Source organism: Myzus persicae, unplaced genomic scaffold (genome assembly GCF_001856785.1).
Source record: "Myzus persicae strain clone G006 unplaced genomic scaffold, MPER_G0061.0, whole genome shotgun sequence".
In the NCBI taxonomy this organism is placed as follows: domain Eukaryota; kingdom Metazoa; phylum Arthropoda; class Insecta; order Hemiptera; family Aphididae; genus Myzus; species Myzus persicae.
In genome coordinates, this window is record NW_019104257.1 from 57,942 (window position 1) to 69,991 (window position 12,050).

Consider the following 12,050-nt stretch of genomic DNA (forward strand, 5'->3'; position numbering starts at 1 on the left):
CCCGAGGACACGGCAATTCACAATATAATCGTGGACGATACCACAACAATAACCGACGGTTTGATGACTCACGGAATAACCACCAACGTGAACCGCCTCCCTCTCTTCAGCGACCTCGCGTAAACCAACTGAATGTGTCGGAAAACGAGAACGGGTCTCTCCAGTGATGATACCTCCTGGTGTTGACCCCATTACGTCGTGTCACATTCCTGGAACTAATGTCCCAGTTATTTTCACTCTAACACAAGGCCCTATCTCATCCACCTCAATTCTTCTGAAATCAAATCAACCTTCAGACAAGTTTTCAGATCGTCCTGATCATCTTGAACCATTTGAGAATATACAACAGCGTATACAAGGTATCACATCGCTGTCTCTTCTTGACAAGTCTCAACTCCTTGATTTATTATCCGAATATCACTGCATATTTAGTAATCGCTCAGGATGTAACAGGCTGTATACCGGTCGTTTTAATGTTGTTCGCGATGAGCCATTTAAGATCCGCCCATATCCAATTCCATATGCTCAAAGGCCTGCAGTAGAAGAGGAACTTAACCGTATGCTTGAGTGGGGGGTGATTGAAAGAAGTTCATAACCATATGCTAGTCCCATAATATGTGTGAAAAAATCTGATGGATCCATTCGATTGTGTTTGGATGCCCACCGAATCAATAAAATCATAGTACCAACCCGTGACGCGTCTCAACCACTTGATGAATTACTCGTTCGTTTTCACGGCATGCGTTTTTTTTCTAGTCTCGATTTTCATCGGGTTACTGGCAAATACCTTTGCATCCATCGGTCCGTAAATATGTATCTTTTGTATACGATGGACGAACATATTCTTTTACGAGATTATCTTTTGGTTTAAATATCTCGCAACACTGCTTTTGGATAAGGACTAGAAGCCGCGTTAAGGTTACCATCAGCATCAACCTACCACCAGGAAGAGAATGTTCACGTCTACGTCGATGATATGTTGGTGTCAAATACAACGTATGAGGCACATCTTCTACTATTAAGGAATCTTTTCGAAAAAATACGTCAATCTGGTATGACCCTCAAGTTTTCAAAGTGTGAATTCATCCGTCCAGAGATAAAATTTTTGGGTCATATTGTCACACCCTCCCACATTCGTATGGATCCTGCTAAACTGGAGGTCGTAAATGATTTCCCTTATCCTCGAAATAATAAGGAGTTGCAGTCGTTCATTGGGTTCTGTAATTTTTATCGTAAATTTTCTGATCATCATGCTTCACATATGTCTCTGTTGATTGATTTATTGAAGAATAAGTCATGGTCGGTTAGTGCTGAAAATCGGGAACAATTCGATCAGGTCAATGCCACGTTAGGTAATCATGTATTAGTCCATACTAACTTCGCCCAACCTTTTTGCCTTCAAACCGATGCTTCAAAAATAGGGCTTGGCGTTGAACTATATCAGGTTGAGAATGGTGAACGTCGAACAATAGCGTTTGCAAGTCGTGTATTGCCGAACGGAACTTTTCCATTACTGAACTTGAACTTTTATCCGTTGTTTTTGCTTATCAAAAGTTCCGTGTATTCATTTTGGGACATAAAATAACAGTCTTCACTGACCATCAAGCCCTAATATTCTTATACCACTGTCGTCTTCGTAATGCACGACTTTCCCGATGGACCTTATTACTGCAAGAGTATGATCTTCATATTGAGCACTGTCCGGGTAAAGATAACATCATAGACACCTTGTCTAGGGATCCAGTGGGTCGACATGAAGTCCCACTCGATGATATGCCCTCCATCTTCCGTTTAACAATTGATGTTCCACCAAAATTCCCAAAAGAACTGGTTGATAGTTTCAAAACTGTGAGGCGAGATCAATTCACCGATTCTCGCTTAGCTATTATATTTATGGATCTTGAGTCACCATTAGGCACACATAACAAATTTTATAAAATTCACAACGGTGTATTATTTTTTCGGCGATTTCCTTCTAGTGAACAATAGCTTGTTTGTATCCCCTCGGTTCATCAGCTATCGGTAGTCGTTTCTGTACATGAGTTTTATGGACATGTTGGTGCCAGAAAATATGCTGCAGTACTGAAAGAAGTGTGCCATTTTCCAAACTTACACCGTCGGATTCGTTCATTCTAGCGCGCTGTGATCTATGCCAACGTACTAAATGTCGCACGGTTCGGTCTGAAGGAGTAATGCAAAGTGCTATATCTTCAAATCCACTGGATCGTACATTCGTTGATATTTATGGTCCTCTTCCCTCTTGCTGGAATAGTGTATCGTATGTTTTTGTAGCCCTGGACAATTTTTCAAGGTTTGTCAAACTATATCCATCGAAACGAGCTACAAACTTGCTACGACTAATCGTATGATCGATCATTATATTTCTACTTATGTTAAACCTAAATTAATTGTCTCCGATAATGGCGCTCAATTTAACAGTAAATCATGGCAGAATTGGTTGTCCCATATAGGTATTCCCCCAACATTTACTTCTGTTCCACCCACAGTCAAACCCAGCAGAACGGGTGATGCGTGAACTTGGTAGACTTTTCCGGTCTTACTGTTCTGAACACAATAGTGAGTGGCTTACTTATGTGCCTTACATCGAATGGGTGTTAAATCACACTGTACACGAGGCCCAGTGACAGATTAAGAGTTAAAGACGTCGGGGGCAAAATAAATGTAACGCCTCTTTACCACAATTTCTAAAATAATTTATATTTTAACTATAATTTTAATTTAAATATTAATGTCTACAGTGTAATGATAAAAAAAACAATAACAATTGTATTATGAGGATTATTGGAATAACTAGGCATTTAAAATACTATATATTTTATTTGAATATAAAAGTTTTAGATCAATTTTTTTCTGGTAACTTTTCCCTAAGCAAATTTATGATTTGTTTGTTCCTATTCTATTTGTTTCAACATTGTTTTATCTATACTCAATATGGAAGGTGCCGAAAGTTTTTCATTAGATAATGATGACCTAAGGTAATTTTTCACTCTTTTTAGAACTGAGAAAGAGAAACTTCTCCAGCGACATTAGAGCATGGAAGATTCTTAGAGCTATTTCAACATTTGGGAATGTTGAAGAAAGCTGAGATTGTATGAGAGCTTTTAAAATGTTAAGTACAGATGATTTGTTTTCAATAGAAAAGTTGCAAATTATATCTTTAAATTTTAAAACTTCTTCTATGAAATTGTTTTCAATATCATCAGGATAAATATCAATAAGTTTTTCTGCAAAGATTTTAATATTTTCTGCTTCTTCTTTCTCTAAATTTAGAAAAAAACCAAAGTTATTGTTGATATTAGAACAAGATTTCTTTTTTCTATTTAAATCAGCAATTAAATAGTCCAAGATAACTAAAAAAACACTTCGTTTTTCATTTTTTCAGATCCTTCATGAATAACTTCTTTTGATGATATTTCATCTGCAAATGTAACCAGTTTTTAATTTTGGAAGATTTTGTCGAAAAATCAACTTGTAATATATTATATTTCTGCATTATACATAAATAAATACACAATGTGAATCAACACCAATGATGATCTAATTATATGGGTATAATAAATATAAGCGCTATCAATTAAATATAAAATAACTTACTCTCCCATAATCAGTCTACCAAAACCCATATCTATCTAAACACAAAGCCACCAAAGAAGATGCCGCCACATACTATTAAAAACTATACTATCAACAAAAAAACGATAAAAAAATACGAAGATTCAAAATAATATTATTTCTCTTCAATCATAAATAATAATAGGATATCAAGCTACCAAAATACATATCTATCTAAACATAAAGCCACCAAAGAAATACAAATAGAAACTATACTATCAACAACAAAACGATAAAGAAATACGAAAATTCAAAATAATATTGTACAATTTACAACACAGTTTTCCTATAATACCACACAAACCAAATAATGAAATTAACTGGCGGTCTAGATCAATAATTAATAAAAATTCCAAATCCAATAATATCTATGATAGAATTATGCATAACAATAACAATAACTATTTTACATTAAAAAACATCAATAGAAAGTGTAATCAAGAATTACATACAAGAGATAAAGTGGAATCACATACTAAAATATACTTTATATATACATACATGATATTATACATATATCTTATTATAAATAGAATAACGATATTAAAAAAGTTAAAGCTATATAATTATGAAACATTAAGAGCTAATTTTAATAATACAAGACTAGAACAACAAGTTAAAAAACTAAAACCAGTAGAGCAATTGTGACACACATCATCTACAAAAATAACTCTTATTAAACCAGCAAAATATTGCAAAATAAAAAACAACCAAAATACAAATTTAAATCACGAAAAATCACAGAAATAATATATCAGAAAATAATTGATCTTGTAAAAACGACCAATTTAAATGACTACCTTGTGTTCTCATTATATCAGTAATTACGATTTTCCACGAATATCAAAAATAAAAATCATATAATCAAAGGTACTACTGACTTTCAAATTAAACATACTAATTATTTATTTTTTTTAATATATAAAATAACATGAAATAAAATAATAATTTCTGAATGTATGAAATATGTAGCATTCTAAAATAACTCATTATGAATTAGTTTATCATGCATACTTATGATTGATTAATTAATCTGTACACAAGCTTACTTATAAAATAAACTAATAGACATAGATTTTTATTGATTATGAAAACCATTAATACAAACCCCAGAAAAAATGAACTAACAAAAATATTCTCATAAATATTACGCCATTCACATTGAACAGTGAAAATCAAAATTGAAAATACACGAGTATATTCCTACAATGATACAGATTACAGAAATAAACGTCGATAACCAACCCAATTTAACATAAAATTATACAAATTATCGCTATTACGAATCATTACAAAATATATTACATAACATACAAAAAAAAAACCTAAAATAAACACACTATCTTAAAACCAAATGATATACGCACAACACATCGGTCATCAATATCGACAATATCACAGAAATTATTATAAAAACCTTAAGAACTAACCACAAAACAGTTCTATTGCCCTATGGTAATGCCTAGAGTAACAAAATAAGCGTCAAATATTAAATTACATTTAAAATAATATAATTGTATAAACTGGGTACACAAATTAATTTAATTTAAATATTTCATATTATACAAAATAGTTTGTATCACAATTAATAAATAAATAAAAAGAATAAATTATTGTATACTACCAAATAATTAGACATTATTAGATCAATATAATAATAATTTAATATAAAAAAAATTGTTTTCTTAAAACATTATAAAAACACAAAAAAAAAGGAAAACATTAAATAATAGAACACATCGACAATTTTTTTTATATAGATATAGATATTTGAATTATAATACTAGGGTAACATTAATGTAATTATAGCATACAGGGACACGCGATTCAATACAAGTAACAACCACTATAGAAAACAATTATATCATAAATATTAAAATAATGTCATATTAACTTATTATGATGAAAACAATATCCAAAATAAAATGTACCAAAAATAGGTACTAATAATCATTATTAAGCAAACTCAATTATTTGTAACAAGATAGAACATGCAACCATATTACAGTATTTATTTCAAAAGAAACTAAGCAAATCTACATCAATCAACAAATAAATAATAATACGTCAAAGTTTGGAATCTCTTAGAACCAATCAATAGCATATTATCAAACACTACTCTAAAAAATAAAAAATAAAATAAACATCTTCTCAGGTAGATCTGATTCCATAAAAAATAAAAATGATCTATATTTGTATAATAACAATTAATGAGGAAGAAATCGATGCCAACAACTTTTGTAGATATTACATTATGAATAAAACACATAAATTACAATATAACGATAACAAAAAATGTACCTATACAATAAATACACATTGACCCTATCTAACAACAATAAGACTTGGCTATCTCCATTCATCAACGAACAATATTATTAAAACCAGATGTCTAGATAATATAAAACTATAATAACATAACCATTTATAAAAACGCTCAAAAATTAATAGGCATAAAAGGATACATAATATCTAAATATACACAGACTCACTTTATAAGCTCAACTATTAAAAATAAATCCACTTCAACACCACCTATCTACATCAACAAACGAGAAAAATATCAACAATCCACTACAATCAAGCCACCAACCACCAACCATGGTCCAACACCACAGATCAACGCCAATACGAGATAACGACTACGGGACATGCCAGACACTGATCCTAGAAATGGTCAGATGTAAAACCAATAACACTCTCTTCGACCATAAAGACATTAAGCTACTGAAATACATATTCATCAAAATACGAGCCGCCGAAGAAAAGATGAAGCCGCATACAATTAAAACTAATGGCATCGATAGCAGGGCATAAGAACCAAGGAGATATAAAAACATTATTCCCATCAATCACAAGTAACCCAGCAACATATCAAATCTGAAAATGCCGAACACCCGTAATCGGACACAAAATATCCAGACCAATTAAAAAAATCTATATATCACAAACAACATCAAAAGAAAACGTTTGATGAGACCGCCATTGCAAGATATTGGCATCTCCACAACAACAAGGCGATTAGGACTGTAGCGCAGCCAACGGAGATGACGCAACTAGCCACAATATCGCGAAACCATCGATAACAAAGCTATTAAATATGTCAGATATAAATCAAGTCAAATTCATTAAAGACCCACCATTACTTCAAACAATACATGCCATACGAGCATACAGTGCATGCGTGAATCTCTAAAATCTACTTGCCGCGCACACAATGCTGCGCTACAGGCATCTGATGAAGGGGCATCACCTGCTACCCATGTAACGGGCACACACAGCCAGTGCCAGTGCCTTTTGCCATTGCTCGTCTCGGTCCCAGTGCCATTCCCAGTTCCAGAGCCAGTCTCAGTGCCATGCCATTCCCAGTGGCATTCCCATTCCCAGTCCCTTTCCATACATAGGGCTCCTAGGTCCTATCAGATGCATGGCGTTTACGACCCATAGCCAGTCTGTTGTCTTCCCATGCACGCAAGGCTCACAACGTATCTCGTCAATACCATAGACGCTTTATCCAAAAAAACCTCAAACAATAATCAATATTTTTCTTTCTCATTTCTTTCATTAAGTCGTGCTTATTTTAATATACCTATTGTGGTCTCATTGATTTGAATTCACATCTGTGACTATATTATATTAAAAACCGTCTATTTTTTATTTATAAAACCTACCATTCAATTTCCTATCCACACTCTTCTTCAAATTCCATTATCCATAAATACAGTATAAGAATTCAAATAGAGCTCAATAGAGTCTCAAATAATCTAATAGAGTTTGCAATAATATCGCGCATCGAACCACGATCAACCATTCAGACTGCTAGAGACATCCACAGCTTGGAACATCGACCTGCTTCAAGCAAGGTAAGTGATATTAATTATATTTCTATTCGAATCAAAACATGTTAACTAATGTCTTCCATAATCATAAAACTATTTAGTAGTAGAGTAAAAATCGGATAAACGCACACATACACCCTATATAATCTACCACTTTCTTCTATCTACCTTTTACCCCTTTCCTTTCGTTTTATTCTACTACAAATAGGCGCCCAACGCGAGGCCCTTTGTCCTTTTCTGTTTCTATCATTTATTCCTTTATTTTTATTCTACTACAAACTTTTCCACACAACTGTTGTGATTCTAATAAATACTGATTAAAATTATTTCTAACTTCTTTGACTTATGATTCTAATGGTTCGTATAGTTTTACAACAGTAGATAAATCTATTGACACAGATTGTAATGTAAGACCGGTGGCATTAAAACTTTTGAGAATAGGAGTCTACATACAGATCATAAAAGCAAATTCTAAAGTGGATATTTTCTTTAAAATTGATAATGCTTCACAAGGGCGTAGCTAGGATTTCAATCAGGGGGGGGGGCAGTGATGTAGCCAACTTTAAATCATTAAAACTCAATTTTTTTTTAAAGTATTTATTTATAATATATTATTCATTAATCATTATTTTTAAATTATAACAATGACAATCGTCTAGAGTCCTCGCAAAATCTGCTGAGAATTTTCTGTTGCATCTCTTCCTTTTTTTTCATCTAGCAGCTTTCTATGCACACTTAGTATGCATAGACCTGAAATAATTTACATTGTATATGATTAATATTAATATAATTATTAATTAGCATTGATATAAAAAAACTATTTTGATTTACCATTCAGACGGTTTTCCGTCATCGTTGAACGCAACCAAGTCTTTACCCTTCTTAACGTACTGAATGACCTCTCAATAGTGCTAGTTGTACATGGCTGAGCTAAAGAAATATGCAACGCTTGTTTTATTTTAGGAAAGAAAATATCTGTTTCTTCTACTACTTCACTCATTTCCATGTCTGATAGTTTGCTTTTAGCCAGTTTTTTCTCCTTCCAGATGTTGTACCATAATTCTGCTTCACTTTCCAAGTCTTTAATTTGGTAATAATTGGCAAAATCATTTATTTTAAGTTTAAATTCTTTGGTGTTCATATCTAACATATTCGAAGGGTGTAATAATAAAAGTGAAAAAGCAGGTATGTTTTCATCAGAAAATCTCCGTTCCAATGAGGATATTAATGAATCCAAGTATGGAATTAGTAATGATCTCTTCCAGAATTCAGCCGAATTTAACGCTGGAGGATTCGAACGATGTTGTTGTTGTTTAACAATCCTAGGAAGATTAATTTCTGCTCCTATATTCTCAGCTGCTAAGTTTGCAGCAGTTAATAATTCTTGAATTTCTGTGTCAGCGTGTTCGCGGTGATCTTTCACTATGACTACTATTTTTTTTATAAAATTTGAGCATTTCAGCAAATCCAGATTTTTTGATTGTAAAGCATTCACAACAGGCTCAAATAATTTAGAGTATTTTGCTATGAGGATAACACTCATTATAAAAATACTTTTATTTGCTACAGCATACAATTGAAAAGCAACTTTTCTTGTTGCAGTGTTCCCATCTTTTGACAATTTATCTAAAGCATGTACAATTATCTCAAAATTTTCTTTGAAAATTGAAATACTTCTATATTTTTGAGACCATCGTGTCTCACAGAATGCTGGTATGTTCGGGATACATTTTCTACGTAAAACAGATTCGCGAAAAAAGTTTATGATATCCTTTACCGTTGAAATTGTGTTACGTATTTCTGGAACACAATTTAAATCATTGACCACCAAGTTTAATTTATGACTTGCACAGTGAAAAAATAGAGCATGTGGATATTTTTCTCGTAAAATTGTTTGAACTCCATTGATTTTCCCTGCCATAGTTGCGCAACCATCATAGCCTTGTCCAACAAGCTTCGTTCCATCGAGACCTTCGTTTTGAATAAAATGATCTATTGCACTAGCTATGTTAACAGCATCCATGGCATGTAGTTCAATGAAGCCTAAAAATTATTCTCTGATAGCCCTTTTCTCATCATCAAAAAATCTAATCCCAATAGACAATTGCTCTGTTCCTGAGATATCAGCGGTCTCATCTGCCATTATACTGAAAGCTACAGCCTTTTTAACATCATTAATAATACAATCTTTGATTAATGTTCCACTTATATTGATGATTTCATTCTGAATTTGCGGAGATGTGTAGATGGCATTTCGCTTGCCCTTTTCGATATGGTTTTGGAGATACTGATCACCAGCTTCAATTCGCATTTGAATTAAGTCATAGAAAACTCCTACATCAAAAAATTATCAAAAATAAATAATTTAAATAATCCAATATTTTATAAATTTAATGATTTTATTCAATTACCTTCATTTTGACCTTTTCCTCTAAAGGGTAGATCATGGGTTCCGCAAAATAGTACATATGAAATTATGGACGAAATAATTTTTCGATTTTGTTCTAGTACTTTTTGGTGTCCGGATACCATCATAATATTTATAGGTACTTCTTCCATAAAACTTTTAGCTGCTTCGGTTGCTCCTTGGTGCCAATTATTGGAAATATGGTTTCTACAGCCCTCGTGAATGTCTTTGTATCGTGTAAAAGGTTTGATGATAAATGAACCTAAAACACCTTGGACTTTTTTCGGTGGAAACAGAACACAGTACAAACAAAGAGCTCCTTTCAGTATTTTCGAATACGCAAGCCAAGGAGCATAGGCCTGTAACCAACTATGGTTAAATTTTCTCTTTGATCCAACAGAAATAGCATCCTCACTAAAGTTGTAATTTTCTGGTGGCGTCCAACAACGTTTCAAGATATCCATTTTTTGAGATGTTGTTAAATGATTAGACCGTCCCACCCATTGACCTATGTCATTTTCAAAACGTTCTTCATTTGTAAGCTTTTTAGAAGATGAAGGATCTGCATTTCTGGTATTGCGATCATAAGAAGTGGAAGGTTCGTTGGAGGATTTGGGAATTTTATATATTCCTTCATGTTCATCACTTCCGCTACTACTTATTTCTGGCAATTTTCTCTTTTCTCGACCTTAAAAATTACGAAGACTTATGAAATAATGATGTAAGTGATAATCAGGGCTCGAAGCTTAATGCATTAAAAATTTGTTTGTTGTTGATAATTTATTAATAATAAATTATAAACATAAAATATGCGCTATGACACAGAAAAAGTTGTTTCCTATGTATTGTGGAATTTTGGTAATTCTACTATAAATACCAAGGGAGTGGTTTTGTCCCGCGCAAACAGTTTTTCGCTATATTGTATGCTTGTAAGACGATGACAACGCATGCGGGTATAGCGTCCTCTTAATATATCATAGTTACGGCAGGCGGCGGTCACAATACATAGTGTATATATTATATAAGTAAAAGACTTTGTACTTATTTATTTTACTTTGTAACTATTTATAATTCTAAAACAAGATATGTACTTACCACCAAAAAACTTTCTTATGTCCATCGTGTAAAATAATATTAAATGTAAACGTTATATATTATATTCGTTACTTACGCGAACACAGAACGGCACGTACTGCTGTCTGCTGCACTTGATTGTTGACACTATCGCTGTTGATATTAATGTATAAAGCACATAACGATTAGCGTTTAACTCATAATTCAAATAATCTTTAGATAGACTAATCGATAAAATATAAAACGATTACACGTGTAGATATCACTCGGTCCCACTAAACTATTTTTAGACTTCATGTACTTATATCATATTTAATATTTCAATTTTAACGTAAAACTTACACGTGTGATATAAGAAATACAATTTAGTTTGTAGTGCAGGGGGGGGGGCACTTGCCCACCCCTGCCCCATACTCGCTACGCCCATGGGCCAAACAATTGCTTCTCAAATTTCAAACCAAAATACTTCTGTTACACTTGATGACATGTTTCCAATAAGAACTGAAGAGGAACTGGAAATATTTGAAGACAAAATTAAGGGCGATAAAATATTTCGAAATAGTACAGTAATTTTACATATATTTTTTAATATTTATTTACTATTTAATGAAAGTTAACCTAATATATTATGATAACTCCTTGGGTTCTATTTAAATTTAAAAAAGCACTATCATAAAAATTCAGATCATATTAGTTTTATGATTTATTATACCGAAAAAAAGTAGCATCTAGATTTAATATTAACACTTATAGTTGATAAGTATATATAGGCTAATAATAATTCTATTGGAATTTAACTACCTAGTACCCTTAATCATATAAAAAAAAACTTAATAGATACTTGGAGTAGGTATAATTGTATTATTATATTCTATAGAATAAACTAATGAAGTACTTTAAGGGTATACTAAGGATATTAATTAAATCATTAGATAAATAAATACAATTTGTAGGTAAAGTGATTAATTTATTGAGACTAGTGATTTTAGGTTATACATTCCTACCTAGAAATTTTCTATATGCTGTTGGCGTTCTCGGCATCGGCATGATAATGAATTGGCCACTTACACGAAATTTAACTCTATTAGCATGCCCAA

General features: G+C 32.4%; 2 protein-coding genes across 2 annotated transcripts; both read right to left on the bottom strand.

Moving 5' to 3' along the window:
• Window positions 1-8,127: 8,127 nt before the first annotated feature.
• On the bottom strand, window positions 8,128-9,625 carry LOC111040535 (zinc finger MYM-type protein 1-like). Its single transcript, XM_022324473.1, has 2 exons — window positions 8,304-9,625; window positions 8,128-8,222 (listed from the first exon to the last, which is right to left on the bottom strand). Exons 1-2 carry the CDS (start codon window positions 9,493-9,495, stop codon window positions 8,128-8,130), a joined length of 1,287 nt encoding a protein of 428 aa, XP_022180165.1. The 5' UTR covers window positions 9,496-9,625.
• Window positions 9,523-10,999, bottom strand: LOC111040536. The gene is made up of 3 exons (XM_022324474.1): window positions 10,975-10,999; window positions 9,884-10,567; window positions 9,523-9,806 (listed from the first exon to the last, which is right to left on the bottom strand). The coding sequence occupies exons 1-3, from the start codon at window positions 10,997-10,999 to the stop codon at window positions 9,523-9,525; spliced, it is 993 nt and encodes a 330-aa protein (XP_022180166.1).
• Window positions 11,000-12,050: the final 1,051 nt, after the last annotated feature.